The sequence below is a fragment of the Mauremys mutica genome, chromosome 1 (assembly GCF_020497125.1).
Source record: "Mauremys mutica isolate MM-2020 ecotype Southern chromosome 1, ASM2049712v1, whole genome shotgun sequence".
Lineage (NCBI taxonomy): Eukaryota > Metazoa > Chordata > Testudines > Geoemydidae > Mauremys > Mauremys mutica.
Genome location: NC_059072.1, coordinates 197,426,247 through 197,445,428, shown reverse-complemented (window position 1 = coordinate 197,445,428; position 19,182 = coordinate 197,426,247). Strand labels below are relative to the sequence as shown.

The 19,182-nt window shown below is 43.4% G+C and overlaps 1 protein-coding gene across 2 annotated transcripts in view; it reads left to right on the top strand.

The window, feature by feature from the left end:
• GRIK1 (glutamate ionotropic receptor kainate type subunit 1) overlaps window positions 1-19,182 on the top strand; it is a 240,982-nt gene that overhangs the window by 125,838 nt on the left and 95,962 nt on the right. For both annotated transcript variants that reach the window (XM_045002299.1, XM_045002298.1), the window contains exon 4: window positions 1,522-1,703. In XM_045002299.1, the coding sequence (XP_044858234.1) occupies window positions 1,522-1,703 (182 nt within the window). The remainder of the gene's footprint in view (window positions 1-1,521; window positions 1,704-19,182) is intronic.

The following is a 19,182-nucleotide window of genomic DNA, read 5'->3' as shown; positions in this document are numbered from 1 at the left end:
AACTGCAGAACTCAAACCACCAAAAAAGAAAATCAACCTTCTGCTGGTAGCATCTGACTCAGTTAATAAAAATGAACACGTGTCGGTCCGCTCTGCTTTGGACTGTTTTCGAGCAGAACCTGTTATCAACATGGACCCATGTCCTCTGGAATGGTGGCTGAAACATGAAAGGACATATGAATCTTTAGTGCATCTGCCAGGTAAATATCTTGCGACGCCGGCTACAACAGTGCCATGCGAATCCCTGTTCTCACTTTCAGGTGACGTAAACAAGAAGCAGGCAGCATTATCTCCTGCAAATGTAAACAATCTTACTTTTCTGAGCAATTGGCTGAACAAGAAGTAGCACTGAGTGGATTTCTAGGCTCTAAAGTTTTGCATAGTTTTTTTTCAAATGCATTTTTGTACATAATTCTACATTTGTAAGTTCAACTTTTATGATGAAGAGATAGCACTACAGTACTTGTATTAAATGAACTGAACTTTTTTTTTACAATGCAAATATTTGTAATAAAAATAAATATAAAGTTAGCTCTGTACACTTTGTATTCTGTGTTGTAATTGAAATCAATATATTTGAAAATGTAGAAAATATCCTAAAATATTTCAATAAGTGGTATTCTATTATTGTTTAACAGCATGATTAATCATGATTAATTTTTTTTAATCACTTGACAGCCCTATTAGTAAGCAGCGTACTGTATTTAGATAGTTGGGGCCAGATCCTCAACTGTGGTGAATCAGCATAGTCCTGCTGGCTTCACTTAAACTGTACAGATTTACACCCAACTGAAGGTCTGGTCCTAAATCAAAAGATCTGAGTTTTTAAGCCACTGGAAATCAAGCTAGGTGTGTCTAATAGCATGAGAAGCAGGATGGTTTTGTGATTAAGGCACAGAACTGGGTGTCAGGAGATACTCACTGCATCACTCTTCCTGTGTGATGTTATACAAGACACTTAACTTCACTATGCCTCACTTTCTCCAAAAAATATAATGAATGATAATTTCCTACTTCAAAGGTATTGCAAGGTACTCTGGCACTAGAGTGATAAGCACCACCGAAATGCCTATAAATAATAAATAAATATTGGTAAATGCCACTCATCCTAATCTACTGGATTGTAAGTGAACTATGGTGGATATGCTTATTGCCAGAACTTGTTTTATTATTTGCTCACTTTTGAAGTTATAAAGGAACATTTACAAGAGGTTTACACAGTTCCAGGTTTGCTTTGTTTAACAGTGATGTTTATGATTAGAGGCTGGGGAGAAAGAAATTACATCTTAGAAAAATTCAAACCTATTTGTAGTGTTTATTTTTCCAAAGTAAATATGCCACAAAGGGTAAACAGCTGCATAAACCACACCAGCAAGAAAGATGACAAATGAAAAGTTAATAGCTTAACCTTTAGATAGGTGGCAGCTTGAAATATATTGGGAATGATAAGAGATTGAGTAAGTGGCAATAAATACTCATTTCACAGAACAGTCAACTGTATGATTGGTTGTCATTTTCTAGGTCTAATTCGCCTGCAAGAGCTCATCAAAGCCCCTTCTAGATATAACATTAAAATCAAAATCCGTCAGTTGCCCTCTGGGAATAAAGATGCCAGGCCTTTACTCAAGGAGATGAAGAAAGGCAAGGAGTTCTATGTGATATTTGATTGCTCACATGAAACAGCAGCAGAAATCCTTAAACAGGTAAGAGGAAAAAAACCCACCAATAATGCTCATTTCTCATTCTCAAAGATATAATGCCATTTGGTTTTCATTTGCTGGGAAACAATAAAACTGCATTCATGTGGATTAAGCTGTAGATCTGTTATCAGAGACAGTTGGTACAGAGCAACTCATATGAGCTCAGTTGAGTTTTACAGCACTTCAGAGCCGTGCAGTGCTATGTTTCTGATGAGAATTTGGGTTGTACCCGTGAAGATGATTTGCAATTGTAGTTACAACTTTGGATTCTGCTGGCGTGAAAGGAATGTTTCATTTTTTTTAATATGTCCTGTTTCAATTTTTTTAACCTTATGTCTAAATGTAAGGATCATTTTCCAAATGCACATTGACTTGCTCAAATCAAGTCATTCTCGCCATAAAACCTATTGGGTCAAATTAAACTGAGTTACACCGGGATGAGTCTGCAGTAATTCCACTGAAGACAACATAACAACTCTGGATTTGCACCACTGTAAGGGGGTAGAATTTGGCCCACTGGCTCCAACTTGCCAAATTTCAGCTCTGAGCTGGAGAAGAGGCAAAGAAAATGGCACCATAGTACATAACAATAAATTTAAAAAAAAATCTAGGTATTTCTACAGCACCACAGATACAAACAGGAATAAACACTAAAGATTCCTGTCCCAAGGAGATTACAATCTAAAGCCCCATTGCCTTAAAGATATATGCACCTGCTTAAATTTATGTAGTGCGTTTACTTCAAAGGGACTACTCAGTGCATAAAGTGAAGTAGGTGTGTAAATCTTAGGCACCAATGGGGCCTAAGATCCCAGTCCTGAAAACTGATCAGCTCGGGCAGACCCCTGTGCCCATGCAGACACACAGTGACTTCAGTGAGGCACCACACAGGCCGTGCACATTGGCTTACAGGTTGGGAGCTTACATCAGACATAATGAAGCTGCAAACCTGAAGAGGAGCTCCAGGAAGTCATGCAATATGATTTATTTTTTGGCACACAGGTTGGTAGTTCTGAAGAGCAGGAACATATGGCAAAGGAATGAGCTTTGCAGTGGAAGGCTAAACAAATGAAGTCAGTCCCAAGGGACATGAAGGAAGGGACTAAAGTTACCTGGCTCACTGGTGGAGGTGGGGAGTACTTCAAGCATAGTAAATTGTTTATGAAAAAATAACCACTGAGTCAAAAAAACAAGAGGAGCCAAAGGGTGCACTACGGTGGGCTAAAGTGGCATAGAGTGCAGGGGGGAGACAAGTGATAGGAAAGATGCTCTGCAAAGAATTTAAAGTGAAGACAAAGAGCCTGAAGTGGACTGTGGAAAGAAACAGGGAACTGAGTAGGGCTGTGCCTTGGGTCAGAGCTTTGGGGAAGGAAGCAGCACAGCATGTTGAATGGATTGGAGAGGGAAACGATCAGAGGTCAGAGAGGATGTGGCTACTGTAGTCAAAGGAGAGATAACCATGGTGTGAACCAAAGTTTTGGCTGTGATGACAAAATAAGAAGTGGATTTTGAAGCTTTTGTAGAAGAAGAAAGAATGAATGGTGGTTATGAGACAGTCTTGTTATGAAATGCAGATGAAAGAAGCAGCAGCAAAACATTGAGACTTCCTCCCATCAAAAGGCAGTTGAAGCAGAGATGGGGATCTATATTCAGGTTGTCAACTTATGCTGCAGGGTAGATCTGTACCTAAAGCATGGTGTTTGATATTCTCAGTAGCCTTATTGGAAAGTCCTATTTAACTTTATAGGGATGAAATGAATAAATTAAACAAGTCTTACAGAAATTATTCTGAAAACCTATAAAACTTAATAGAGAACAATATCTTCCCTCTAGAGATATTTAAACCGTGCCATAGAATTTTATAGGAAATATATAAATCTCATTTAAGGCATATAAGATTTCCCATAAGAGCAGAAACCAAAGCCAAAAATCACGTAACTCACTATGGGAGTAATCCCAATATCTACAATGTTTTAGCTTTTTATTATCCTTACAATAAGACAGTTGAGACTTGGTAGCTCATACTGGAAGATGCCTGGATATTTGTGGATGGATGATGGAGAGGTGGAGGTAGGGTAGGGTGACCAGACAGCAAGTGTGAAAAATCGGGACAGGCGGTGGGGGGTAATAGGAGCCTATATAAGAAAAAGACCCAAAAATCGGGACTGTCCCTATAAAATCGGGACATCTGGTCACCCTAAGGTAGGGTGTTGTTAAAAGGGTAATGGGCTACAGGGGGCACATGAATTATGAATCACCAGTCTTTCAAACAATATTTAAAAACATCATCATCATCATAACATGTCACATTAAATTCATCTATGTACAAACCAAGGCTCTGCTACTGCAATGCAGCGGATGAATTTTGACCCAAATATTGGGTGGACAAAGAGCTACTTGACTAGACACTCAGCCCCTTCACCTCCTCCCCAGTATGCTGCAATATACGTTTAAAGCCCATGTTTGCATCCACTGACCAATGTAATGAAAGAGCTTGTACATAAGAAAGTTTTTATAAAGCAAAAATACAGACACGTGTGTGTGTGTCCGTGTCCCCACAATGGTAGGCCTGTATCCTGTCCCTCCCTGAGGCTCTGAGAAGTCTCTCTCCTCTCCCCCATGTCAGAGACCTGTGTGTGCCACCCAGTATCAAGGGCTCCATGTCCCCAAGAGAGTGGATTCTCCCTGTCACAGATGGACCTTTTCTCTCTCTATTGGGAGTGGCACCTATGGAACAGAGCTCTGTTCCTTTGAAATTAACTTTCCTTCCCCAGCCAGCCTGAACATAAGAAGACAAGCATTTGTCTCCCCTACCACCATTGCAGCTATGCTGCAAAGTGGTGGCTGTTGACTACATTGAGTCCCCAGACAGGTGCATGGTGCTCCTGCATGGTTCTGAGTGCAGGATCAGGAGTCTGACTGAATCACAGGTTGTTTTATGGCTGGAAATGGCCTTTAACTGAATAGATACATCAGAAATAAAGCCCTTAAAACATGTAAGTGCAGAAATGTGTGAATATATAGTACAGCTAGGCCCATTGGATAAGTAAGTACAAACTGAGGCTCCATGCAGGAAGGGGTAGTTTATTTACCCCACACTCCCTTTAAAAAACAAACAAACAAACAAAAAACAGAATTCCCTTTCCTAGAGTGGACTAAATACCTTTAGCTTATTTTATGACTCAAATAAAATATAGTTGAGGCATACTTCTCCCTTGTATAGTTAGCAATCACACTATAAACAAATAGGAAAATCAATAAATTAATTCAAACAAACTCTGACACCCATTCCCCTCTGAGTAGTCTGATCCCTGGGGCTCATTTTTTTTAATATGGTACCTGCTTTGAAGAGCCTTTTTATAGTCCCTCACTAGCCTAACAAGGTCTAGCTGTTCTGACTGACTGGTCAGAATCACAGCTGTCCCTTCTCGGACCCAAAGTCTAAGAAGAGTGGAAAACAACTGTAACTCTTTAACCCCTGCTAGTGGCCTGCACCTTTTCTGTAGCTGCTTGGAATTTTCTCCAGAGCAAAAGAGGGAGAGAGAGCTGCTGACTAGATATAATTTCCAACTGGAACTCTGAAGGGTCAGTCCCCCTATACAGAGCATTATATTTTCTTCTGATGAGAAGATGATACTTTGTTGTAATTCTAGATGTGGAGGAAAGATGATTAATGTTAGTCAATGAACTACAAGACAACATAATATTTATCTCTAATACTCCTCCAAAAGAGTTTGTAACCTCCTGGAACTGGAGCAATTTGGCTGATGGTGCTTACAGATTTTACCAACTTCGTCAACAGATTTTGGGATCATCTTGAACCAAGCAATTCAGTTGACTGAGCTTATGTGCTCCACAGTTTCATGTTTTCTTAAATTTTGAACTGATAGAACTTACAAACTAAACACAGCGCACCATCTGCGTCTATAGTGTGGCATTTTCCAATAGCACCTAACCTCCTTTGAAAATCTCGGTCTAATTCTCTTTAAACCAGTGATTTGGCTGATGAAGTATACAAACATGCAAGCCCTGTGTGACTCTGCTGACAAAGATTCTATAAATTCTGCTAACAGAGTGTGTAATCTTCCTGAACTTGAGCAGGTTTACAAATTCTTCTACCATGGCTATGTTCCCAGGGTGATTCTAAACTCCATGTGGTTTTGGCAAAGTTCACAAAGACTGACATAATATTGAGGGAGTTGCAATTTTGGCCAGGGACATCCAGGTAAATTATTTGACTAAAAGAAACATGAAATCTTTAATGTCTATGTAAAATAAATTAAAAGTATGCACTGGGCTTTATGAAAAGAGGACTGTGTTTGGGTAAGGAAAGTTTGATTTTGTAGATATATAAATACTAAAGAGCTCAGTATTCCTTAATAGAATTGAGTGAAATTTTTAAACAAAAAGGTTAATTAATAAAAAATCATCCTTTTTTTTAATGGTTGACTTTTTAAAAAAATTAGACATTTTAATCAAAAAAGTTATTGAAAGAGTTATAAAAATTTTCACTTACTAAAATAATGTCAACATTTGAGAAAATGTGTTTAAAATATAAAAATTGGGTTTAATTTTGAACCCAGAGAAATGGAAACAACTTACAAATTTTGAATTTTTTCAGAATTTTATTTTTTGACCAACCCTACTTACTGGCCAACTCTTCTAAAGTTAAATATAGCAGGAATAATTTTGGGAAAGTTCTGTGTCCTGAGATATGCAAGAGGTTAGATATACATGGTATAATAGCCTCTTTTTGTGTGTCATGCCTTACCTGCTAAGGTTAAGTCTTTAACATTAACTTGCAATTTACTCTTTTGACTTAAGCATAGTGATGTAGATTTTACTGCTAGACAAACTCTGACTGATTTTGTAGGTACTCATTTTAAATGCTCTCTTTTCCCACACTTTTTTTGTTATTACATTGTTTATGGAATGTGCTTGTATTTTTAATAAGATTTTGGATACCCAGAAAATGTTTTATGAAGATTTCTAGAGTCACTTCAGCTACGTGGTGGTCATAGCAGCAAAATAACTAATTCAGTTCTTATAGAAATGCTAAAACTGTGTGCCACAGTAGTAAGCACTCTAACTACTATGATAAATATGAAAAGATATTTCATTAAAATAAGTAATGTATGACATTTTAAAGAACCTTTCTTGGCTAAAGTATCTCTAAGTATTAGGGGCCTTAACCAGCTCACAATTTATCCAGACTTCATGATTGCACAGGACCCAGTAAGCCACATATAGCATGGCAGCTTCACAGCCCATCAGCCAACTCAGAAGCCTGGTTGTTGCATGGTGCAAGGACAAAATCCTGCTCTGTGCATAGCAGAATGGGAGATCATATAAAATGAGCTCCACAGCTTCTCCTTAATGCTGCTCACTATCCTAGGACACATCTTCTTGGGGGAGTAGGTGTGAGAGGGGAGAACAGCCTGCAGGCATTACTTCAACCCCCACCCCTGGTATGGCTCTAGTAGGAAAGGAGGTTGGGAGAGAAGGAGAATGGAACTCAGGCCTTTTCATTATTTTTAAGATTAAAAACTCTACCATTTCAGTACTCATCCCCCAGTCACTGGTTGGTAGGTGGAAGCCTGGTCCCACTTGTCTAAGACCTGGTATACACTTAAAAATTAGACTGACCTAGCTATGTCCCTCAGGGTTGTGAACAATTCTGCAACCTGAGCACCAGAATTAGGTTGACCTAAACCTCAGTGTAGACTCAAGTAGGTCGATGAAAGAATTTTTCTGCTAACCTAGTTACAGCCTCTCTGAGAGGTGGAACAACAACATTGGCAGAAACCCCCCCTTTCTTTTGCTGTAGGAATTGTCTACACCAGGGATCGTCAACCTTTGTCACGTGGCTTGCCAGGGTAAGCCCCCTGGCGGGCCAGGCCAATTTGTTTACTTGCCGCGTCCGCAGGTTCGGCCGATCGCGGCTCCCACTGGCTGCGGTTCGCCGCTCAAGGCCAATGGGGGCTGCAGGAAGCAGCGCCAGCAGATCCCTCGGCCCACGCACAATGGCACAACTTAAGTATCTTTGGCGCTACTCCCACTCCTATTGGAGCAGGGGCAGCTCCAGGCACCAGCACAGCAAGTGCGTGCCTGGGGCAGCAAGCCGCAGAGGGTGGCCTGCCGGATGCCATGAGGACAGCAGTCAGGCAGCCTTTGGCGGCATGCCTGCAGGAGGTCCGCCGGTCCCACGCCGCCAAATCCACCCGCAGGCCACCTGATTGCCGTGCTTGGGGCAGCAAAAAACATAGAGCCGCCCCTGTATTGGAGGAATTCCCATGATTAAGTGTGGCTCTTTTCTTCTAGATCACTATCTGGGCTTGGGAGCACAGGGAAGAGATGTTCAGATCCATGATCCCCTTCTCTCTCACTGAACTTAAAGAGACAGTTAACCAGGAAGACTTCTTTTTCTGGTCACATGGCTCCTTTAAAATGGTTCCTCTAGCTAAATTAGATCAGTCAGCTGGGCAAAATCCTATCCCTGGTTTTAAGCCATCAGTGAAAACTGAGCATGCTCAGTGCATCTCACCATGTCTTTCACAAGTACCTTAATGCCATATATCATTTGAATGGAGCAGGTTTAGGAAGCAATATAAGACAGCATTAGATGGCTGTGTCTGTGTGAATAGTACCTCACTGGAAAAGTGAGCACCTGCTGTGGCTGTGCATGCTGGGTGCATTGAGGACACAGCAGACACAGACACATCCAGCAGACACAGAGTCAGGGAGAGATTGGGCAGATCCTTAGAGGCTAAATTATAATTTGAGATATGAGGCTATACATACGTAATTTGAAAAAATCCTTTATGTTGTGTCAACTACCATCTTTGCTGACACTCGTGAGACTTCCAGAACTAAGAGCATTAGCCTCCATAACTTGGGTTAAAGAGCCAGACACTGTAACTGGTGACTGTACAACATTCATCCTCTGTGGATCAAGCACACAGGGAAACATGTACCACGCATTGGTCAGCAGGTTATAGTGACACTTGGGTCACTTACGTAAGAGGACAGTTATTTGTTTGAAGTCTTAGCAATGTGTATGATGGCACAAAGTGGAATAATTACATACAAGAGTTATTTTCTAATTGGAGTATTTTATAGAATATAGCATTCTCTCTAAACATATGTACATTTGGAGCCAAATTCTACACTCAATTATAGCTAAGTGCATATTTAGGGAAGGGTAAACTCCATGGATTGCAGTCGAGTTACTCAAATCCACCAGTGTAAATCTAAAATAGCTTGATTTAAGTCGGTGGAGTTACTGTATTCTGGATTTACACAGTATGGTTCTCTCATTCTATATTATAATAAGAACATTTAACATTGAGGGGATGTGCGTGAGATGTATTTAATAAGGCTTATTTTTATAACCTGGGGAAATAGAGTGGTGATAATGCATCTAATTATTTGATTAATGAGTAACTTAATGCGCATGAAATTGAATAATATCACTGACAATGAATAAGCAATAGTGCAAACTTACACATGGATTGCTTAAACTTTGTACTTGGGTGATTTCAGTGGGCCCACATTTTCATCCCTGTGCTTTACATATCACAGCAATGTAGGGAAATTCTTAGGCTTATTTTTATAGCGTTCTTTTAGAGAAATGTCACAAGAAGTTTTTGAAATTTCCTGACATTTCATTTTGTCCTTTAATAAGTAAAGAACTATATGAAACTGCTAGAAAGAGGGGATTTTTTAGAATAAATAAGCAAATTAATCATAATGAAAGGTTCCTGATTAGCAGGTAATGCCTGATTAATGGCACAGGCTTCCCCATAAAACTTGACAGTAAGGTTGATTTGCCATTGCCCTGTGCCTTGTGTAGTTATTTTACAATAGTGCAAAGTGGGCATGAAATGTTTCAGTTCAGATTTGGTAGCAATTTACCCTCACTTTGCACTGATTTAAATAACTACAAAAGGTGCAAGCCACTGATGAATCAGGCCAAGAGTGCCTATAACCTGACTTGAAAGGACGATCTTTATGAATGATAGGAGAGTTCAGTCTTCACACACATTCATGGCCTGAAACAAAACCTGTTGAATTTAAGGATAATCCTTCCATTGGTTTCAATTGTCTTTGGATTTGGCCCTCAAAGTCATTGGACACTTTGCTGAGATTACAAGACAGGGTACTTGATTAGTGCCAGTTGTGGTTGAGATTTTTGGGATGGACAAATGTGTCGTCTGGGAACTACACAGAGAAGGCCAAACTAATTTCAGGTGCGCTATCAAATAGATACCAGATATGTAACAACAATTTCATTCACCACTGATCGGGGCTGGGTGGTGATTTAGAAGTGAAAGAGTCTTTATTTCATTACAAATTCTTAAGCCATCCAGTTCCCAGCAACAGAAATTAAAAGTTGTTTAAAAAGAATGCCTCTGGAAAAATTGGTCACCTATGGCACCCACTCAATTATAAAAGTCTTAAGCAGCACCTCAGTGCATTCATAAGAGCCTCCTTTGACATTGTCTAAAGAAACCGTGCACTAAATGTAGCCAGGATATAAGAATGTAGGTTAATGGGAATCCATTAAAATTAGTGGATTAATTTGTTGTCCTTTTGATTCTGCAACACTCTGTCAGTTTAACATTACTGGCAATTGCAACTACAACTAAGAAAAGCCTCATCTATTCCTCATGGATACATTTACCTATTGCTCATAAAGCTGTTTTCCAGCTGAAGACCATACTAATTTAACATTTTAAGTACTGCCATCAAAGGTCAACAGAATAATCTTGACAAATTCAACACGTAATCTCTCATATCTGGCCAGTGATCCTTCTCTTAAGAAGGGTTTTACCTAAAGAATAGGTTTATACAGGATTGGATGACTCAGGGGATTAGCAAGGAGGGTGCAGAGTCTTTCATCTGTAATGTATTTGTTCAAATTCATCACTCATTGCATAGTTGGTCAGAGATGGACATAAAATAAATTAGCAGTCTCAGTCTAGTTTCTTGTGGGCAGATGTCTAGATATTAACCCCTCCCAATAACACTTCATGGTTCCCACTAACTCTGTCTTTCCTCTTGTTTGTTAGGGTCACTTGCTCTGTCTTTCTCTTTGGCAAGGATCACATCTACCTATTTGTAAATATTGGATCTAGTACAAAGGGATCCAAATGTGACTGGGGCCTTTGGGTGGTACCATATTATTAGTAATAGTAACATGTAGGAGTCTCAGTGGGACCAGGACCCATTGTGATAAGTTTTATACAAACACAGAACAAAAAGATGGTCCCCTGCCCCAAAGACCTTATAGTCAAAATAATTATGAATAGTTGTCCATCTCCGCAGAGAAATTCAGGACTGAATTGACATAAAGGCTGCACTGCTCTCTTGCCTCAAAAGTGGTCCCTCTAGCTCAGAGGGGAAGTATGTAGCTGCTATGGTGTAAGAAAACTTTAGTGACTGCTTTCCGGATTATATATGTCCCGAAAATAAAGACTGAAATAAATTGTCTCCATTCACAAGGACTACATGCACTTTAATAATAAAATGTAGTAGTTATTATAGAAACCAATTACTTGCAAACAAAGATTACCATACAACTGTTGAAAAAGGGTACCAAAAAGTAATTGTAGTACACTCTCCTTTATTGGGAAGTTCACTTGGGAACCAATTTAGCCATAAAACGGAGATAATAATGCTTACTCACTTTGTAACGTGCTTTGAAATTGTGGATGAAAAACATCCTATTTAGCTGTCTATTTCAGGGTGTTGTTTTTTATTACAACACATCGCTATAGTATGTAAGTGCTATGAACTGCCAAGTTTTATAATTTTTAATGACTACAAGGGCTGATGATTATTACTGCTTAAGATTTAGATCCTAGTGAGCAGGGCCGGCTCCAGGCACCAGCTTAGCAAACAGGTGCTTGGGGCGGCCACTCCGGAGGGGGGCGGCACGTTCAAGTATTCGGCGGCAATTCGGCGGAGGGTCCCTCACCTCCGGTCGGAGCGAAGGACCTCCCGCTGAATTGCCACAGATCGCGATCGCGGCTTTTTTTTTTTTTAAGCTGCTTGGGGCGGCAAAACCCCTGGAGCCGGCCCTGCTAGTGAGTACCGTGTGAGCAGAGGGGACGGACTGCGTAGAGCTCATTGCAGCAACAGGGCCCAAATCTGAATAGAACAAGAGTAAAATCACATTCATTATTAGGAAAGTATAGCATGTTACACTGCGAATTGACATTCTGTAATTCGCACTTCAGCTATTTATGAATATTTACTCTCCCACTTTGAAAAGCAATGCCATTATTTTTTTTAAATTCAAAAAGCATTACACTGATTAAGCTTTGTTTTTTCATGTCTTGACTGCAGTTCTTTGGCTGTGGGTAGTCCACCTAATATCCTTCGTTACAGACCTGATTCTAAGCCTATTGATTTCAGTGGGAGTCTTTCCATTGACTTCAGTAGATTTATTTGATTGGGGTGCAGACTTTGGTAGATAAAAATTCCTACTGGAACTCACTCTTTCCATCTCAATACTTATTTACTCTTTGTCATCCAAGGCAGCATTGTAGACTGACTTTTGAAATCATTATAGTTAGTAGGTATTTGTATATACTGCCAATGGTGTTCAAGTTAAATTACATGGGATTTAATATTTCTGTGAAGTGCAGTGCTACTCTAAAAAGTGATTTCATTAACAAGGCATTCTAGAATTCCATGTCCCTTCTATCTCAATGACTCAAATGTGAATCAATTTACAAGTAAAATGATGCTTGTTCTAGCTCCAGTGTCAACTTGGGATCTTGAAAGTCAAACTTGTTTCTTTTCTTCTTGTGTATAATCACCAGGAATAAATATCTGTAAGCCAAATTAAGCCCTTAGTGACATCTGTGGAAAACTATTGCTGTCAATGGGTTTGCTCATGTGTAACTGACTAGAACTTGTGCATCAACAGAACTGTTTATGAACAAGGAACAGATTCTACCTTGCTCACCTTCGTTGTTTTGATTCTGTAGGGCTAAAAGGACTAAAAAGCAATAAAAACTTATTTTTCTCACGCTAGTCCACAAATATCATTCTGAACACACACAGGGAGAAAATCTGATGATCCACTTTTCAGAATGGAACTATACTTTAAGGGTTTGTGTAGTGTAGCATTTTCCTACTCAGTGAACCAGGAGGTGATATGTTCACTAGGTTGTTCTCTCCAGTCTGCCTCTAAAGTCTAGATTCACAAAGAGATTTAGGTGTTTTAATGCTCAGCATCACACTACCTAACTTTTAGGTGCCTAGAAAAATCACTGGAATCCACAAAGCCTGAGTCCAGGCTACCTATACATTGTATAGAGAGAAATATGTGCTTAAGAATGGCATCCACAAAAGCTAGTATGCTAGATGGCTTCCCGTTTAAGCTGCCCAATCAGAGGTCTGTTCTAAGCCCCACCCCCTCAGGGAATTTGCTGCATAAGTGCAGGCTGGAGGGAGGTGTCTACTTCTGCTTGAGATCCAGCCATGAGCCCTCTCCTGGAACAAGGCATCTAAGTTATTTTTTTGCAAGAAATGCCAGAGGCGGAGGCAGTGGTACCATCTCTCATCTTATAAGTTTTAGCCCAATAGTTAGAGCACTCACCCTGGATCTGGGAGACATGGATTTATTTCCCCCTTCTGTCTGATGGGAAGAAAGAATGTGAAGGCGTCTCCCACTTCTCAGGAGAGTGCTCTATCCACCGAGCTATGGGATATTCAGATGTGGGTACCTGTCTGTCTTTCTGATTCAAGCTATTTCACTTTGGCCTGGTCTACACTAGGACTTTAATTCGAATTTAGCAGCGTTAATTCGAATTAACCGTGCACCCGTCCACACCAGGAAGCCATTTAATTCGACATAGAGGGCTCTTTAGTTCGAATTCGGTACTCCTCCCCGACGAGGGGAGTAGCGCTAAATTCGACATGGCTATGTCGAATTAGGCTAGGTGTGGATGCAAATCGAACTTAGTAGCTCCGGGAGCTATCCCACAGTGCACCACTCTGTTGACGCTCTGGACAGCAGTCCGAGCTCAGATGTTCTGACCAGCCACACAGGAAAAGCCCCGGGAAAATTTGAATTCCTTTTCCTGTCTGGACAGTTTGAATCTCATTTCGTGGTTGGACATCGGGGCGAGCTCAGCAGCACCGGCAGCAATGCAGAGCTCTCCAGCAGAGGAGTTCATGTAATCTCTGAATAGAAAGAGGGACCCAGCATAGACTGACCGGGAACTCTTGGATCTGATCGGTGTGTGGGGCGAGGAGTCTGTGCTTTCGGAGCTGCGCTCCAAAAATCGGAATGCAAAGACCTACGAGAAGGTCTCCAAAGCCATGAGAGACAGAGGATACAGGCGGGATGCAACGCAGCGCCGCGTGAAAATCAAGGACCCCAGACTAGGCTACCAAAAAATCAAAGCGGCAAACAGACGCTACGGAGCCTGCCACCACTGCCCCACCAGTGACCATGGACTCTGACGATGGGACAGTGTCGACGGCCAGTTCCTCGGCGATGTTCGCGGACGGGGAAGATGAGGAAGGGTTTGTGGAGGACGAGGCAGGTGACAGCGCTTACAACGCTGGTTTCCCTGACAGCCAGGATCTCTTCATCACCGTCATGGAGATCCCCTACCAACCCTCCCCGGCCGTTAACCCGGACCCTGAATCAGGGGAAGGATCACTCGGTAAGTGCTTTAAACATGTAAACTTTTATTCTTATTATAACAGGAATCTGAAGTATGTGAAAAGGAGGTCTCTATATATATGGGGATAAAACAGAAATCCTCCTGGGAGATCTCCACGAAGCTCTCCTGGAGGTAATCGAAAAGCCTCCGCAGGAGGTTCCTGGGGAGAGCTGCCTTATTGGGTGCTCCGTGGTAGCACACTTTTCCGCGCCAGGCTTTCATGAGCTACTCAGGGAGCACTGCCTCCCCGAGCACGGCTGCATAGGCCCCTGGTTTGTGCTGGCTTTCACGCAGCATGTGCTCTCTATCTCCTTCAGTGACCCTCCTCAGGGCGATCTCACTCGGCGACTCCTGCATCTAATTAGGAAAATTACCATAAAGTTACGCCTGGTCCAAAGTATTTTAAAAAATTATCCGGACAGACGGCGTAGCAGAGAGTCAGCACGCTGCTGCGTGACAAGCGTAACGGGAAGCCAAAGAATCAAATGGACACTCATGGAGGGAAGGAGGGGGGGGGGGCTGAGGACGCAAGCTATCCCACAGTTCCCGCTGTGTCCGAAAATCATTTGCATTCTTGGCTGAGCTCCAAATGCTTCTAGGGTCAAACACAGGGTCCGCGGTGGTTCAGGGCATAGCTCGTCAATGTACAGCCACCCCCCACCCCCAGAAGGAAAAGGGAAAGAAATCGTCTCTTGACTCTTGTAAATGTCACCCTATGTGTACTGAATGCTGCTGGTAGACGCCATGCTGCGGCACGCTACGGTAGCATCCTCGCCCCCCCTCCCCCGCCTCATGGGTGACTGATGGTGCAAAATGACTGGTACCCGTCATCATCATCAGCCTTGCGGTAGATGATGTAGTGCAATAGGACTGCTACCTGTCCTCATCATCAGCCCATAAGTAGACGGCCTGCTAACCGTCTTCATCATAGCAACAGGGGGCTGAGCTCCATCAGCCCCCGCCCTTCATGTGTAAAGAAAAGATTCTGTACTGCCTGGACTATCATAGCAGCTGGAGGCTGCCTTACCCTCATTTCATTTCCCTAACAAGTCACTGTTTCTTATTCCTGCATTCCTTATTACTTCAGCATACAAATGGGGGGACACTACAACGGTAGCCCAGGAAGGCTGGAGGAGGAGGGAAGCAACAGGTAGGGTTGTTGCAGGGGCACCCCCTGTGAATGGCACGCAGCTCGTCATTCCTGTGGGATCTGACACAGAGCGGCTGTGCTCTGTAGTTCTCTGATACACTAAAACCCTAGTACAGTTGCCCCATATTCTAGGCGGGACTGTTTCTATTTTTAGATACCATAAAGGAGGGATTGACTCGGGGAGTCATTCCCAGTTTTGTCTTTTGCGCCCCCGGCCGATCTCGGCCAGGGGCACCTATGACAGCAGCAGAAGGTGTAGTGCAATAGGACAGCTACCCGTCATCACCTTGCCAATTTACATTGGCGTGGTTGATGGTGCAATATGGCTGATAACCATCTCTGCTGTCATGCAAAAGCAAATGAATGCTGCTGTGTAGCGCTGCTGAATCGCCTCTGTCCGCGGCATCTAATACACATACGGTGACAGTGACAAAAGGCAAAACAGGCTCCATGGTTGCCACGCTATGGCGTATGCCAGGGCAATCCAGGGAAAACAGGCTCGAAATGATTGTCTGGCATTGCTTTCCCAGAGGAAGGAATGACTGACTACATTTACCCAGAACCACCCGCGACAATGAAATTTGCACCATCAGGCACTGGGATCTCAACCCGGAATTCCAAGGGTCAGGGGACACTGCGATGGGGTGGAACAGGGGCAGAGTTTATGCTTTCCGGATTGCCTGCTGCAGGAGTGCGGACGAGATAGGTGCTGTGCATGGTGTTGTTCACAGACACAGACTAGACTGTGTTCATTGTTCGCAGAAATGTATCTTTGCAAGGAATTCACTCCCTCTTTCCCATCACACAGCTTCGACTGTCTCCAGACCTGCCACAGCATCCCCCTCGCAGAGGCTGGCAAAGATTAGGCGGCGAAAGAGAAAGACACGGGACGAGATGATCGCTGAAGTTATGGGGTGCTCCCGAGCCGAGGCGGACCAGCAGAGCCAGTGGAGGGAGACCCTCTCTCTGTACCAGCGCTCACACAGCGAACGGGAGGAGAGGTGGCGTGAGGAAGACAAGCAGGCGACTCAAACGCTGCTTGGACTAATGAGGGAGCAAACGGACACGCTCTGGCGCCTTGTGGATGTTCTGCAGGACTGCAGCCAGGAGGACAGAGCCCCCCCGCAGTGTATCTGCAACCGCCCTCCCCCGCCACAAAGTCCCATACCTCCCGTCACCCAAAGTAACCAGAAGGAGTGGCGCCAGGGGCCGTGAAAACTGTCACTGCACCCCAGCAGAGTGCTCAAGTACACAAAAGCTCTCATACCCTAAATTTTGAGAATTCCTTCCCTTCCTGACTCACCCTAGCCCCAATCCCAGTTTCATCCCCTGACTGTCTGGTTAATTATTAAAAATACTTTGCTGTTAATTACTGTTTCCGTCATGCTTTTTTACACAACGCTGCGTTTGAAGGGGTGGGTGGGGAATGGGGTAGGGTATTGCATAGGACAGTCACCTTTAGCAGGGTACAGAGACGGGGGCAGGATCAGCAGCAGGTCACACACACAGTGCAGTCAGTAGGCACCCTGGTCGGTATGGGAGGTGGTTTGCAGGTTCTGTGTGGGTGGGGGGGTACGTGACTTTGTAGCGTGGGAGGGGGGTTACAGATCTCATGCAACGGTCCCTGTCCTGGACCACAGAGCCACGCAGCAGAGGAATCTGTATCCGTCCTCCCCCGCCACAAGGCCACATAGCCCCCGCACACAGAGTCCCAAAAAGGAGGGATGGCAGGCTCCGTTGAAACAATCAGTCCGGCACTGCAGACCGCTCTGGGAGCAGAAGCCTGTCATTCCTCGAGTTTAGAGGTGGTCTTTACATCACCGCACACCCTACCCAGCACAGTCTGCGTCCCAGTTTCAACCCTTTAATGCAAAGTCATCAATAAAGAAACCTTTGTAAAGTTACAGTGGAACATGTATTTTATTTTTAAACGTGTGTTGGAAGTGGGGGAAGCGGGGTGGACAAGGTATGTAACTGCAGATGCTGGTCAACAGTAACTTGGTAAAGAAACAGGGGCAGGTTCAGCTTCTCTGTAAAGAAACTGAACAGTCACAGGTCACGCTGCTCGCTGGTACTTGAAGAGTTCCTTGTCGCTGTGCAAGGTGCCTGCATAGGGCTTCACGAGGCAGGGCATTAGCGGGTAGGCTGGGTCCCCGAGGATCACTATAGGCATCTGCACATCCCCAAGAGTTATTTTGTGGTCCGGGAAGAAACTACCTTCCTGCAGGCGTCTAAACAGAGCAGAGTTCCTGAAAACACGCGCGTCATGAACTTTGCCTGGCCACCTGACGTTGATGTTGGTAAAACGTCCCCCATGGTCCACCAGTGCTCGCAGCACCATTGAAAAGTAGCCCGATTTCTCAGCAGCTGACTGTGGAAGAGGTGGACGATAAAGTGCGAGGAGTTGACAACGGCCATAACTGCCGCGGGCTCCGTGCTCGCAGTGCTGTGGTGCCCGTGCTGTCACTGAGCAGAAAAGTGCACGAACAGATTGCCCGCAGGCGCTTTCGGGGAGGGAGGGAGGGCGTGATTGACGGTTCAATGATGACAGTTACCCAAAACCACCCTCGACACATTTTTCCCCCCAGCAGGCATTGGGGGGAAATCCCAGAATTCCAATGGGCAGCAGGGAGTGCGGGAACTGTGGGATAGCTTCCCACAGTGCACCGCTTCCAAATTCGACGCTGGCCCCGTTACTGTGGACTCACACAGTCGAATTAGTGTTTTTAGTGTGGATACACAAATTCGACTTCATAAGGTCGATTCCACAAATTCGATTTAAGTTGATTCGAAATAGTCTTGTAGTGTAGACATACCCTTTGTATAAATGCTTAAACAGCAATTGTGCCAGAGAGAAAGTGAGTGTGTTGCCTGGTGATTGGGCACTCAGATGGGAGGCCCAGGGTCTATTCTCTCTGCTCCAATGTCTATTTATTTATACAAAGCAGAACAGCTCCAGTAAGAGAGTGAGAGAGCCCCACATCAAAACATCCCATATGTCAGTGGTTAGAGCACTCTGAGAGGTGGAAGACCTCCTGTTCAAATCCTTTCTCCCGATCAGGCAGAGACTGGAACTGAATCAAGGTGTCCCATATGAGTGCTCCAACTACTGGGCTAAAAATTATAAAGAAGGCGGTGGCACTATCACCGGCCTGGTGTGCATCCTAATCCAGTAGGAGTGCTCAAAGCATGCCTACCACATTGGGCCCCACAGTTGAGATATGCAGGGCAGCATCTATCTTTGAGGATCCTGCTGGAGCTCAGGTATCTGGGCACCTAGAGTGAGGCATTGTGCACACGCCCAGTGAGAGAAACTTAGGTGCCTGAGGGAAATTTAGGCACCAAAGGATTTTAGGTGTATACGGAATTAGGTGGCAACCAAGCCGGGGTTTTGAGGATCTCAACGGCACCTACGTTTTGAACTAACTTCTCATTTAAATGCCTAAGTCCTTTCATGGATCTGGGTCTAAATGTCTTAGTATCTTATGGACTCAAGTGTCTTATGCAGATTGCATCTCACGCTTCTGCTTTTAGACACTGGAATGGGAATGCTGCGTTCAGCAAAGCCTCATGTTTGCTTTTCTCTCTCAAGGCTAAATTGAAACCATACACAAACTATTTTAATGTAAATATTTATATATGTAAA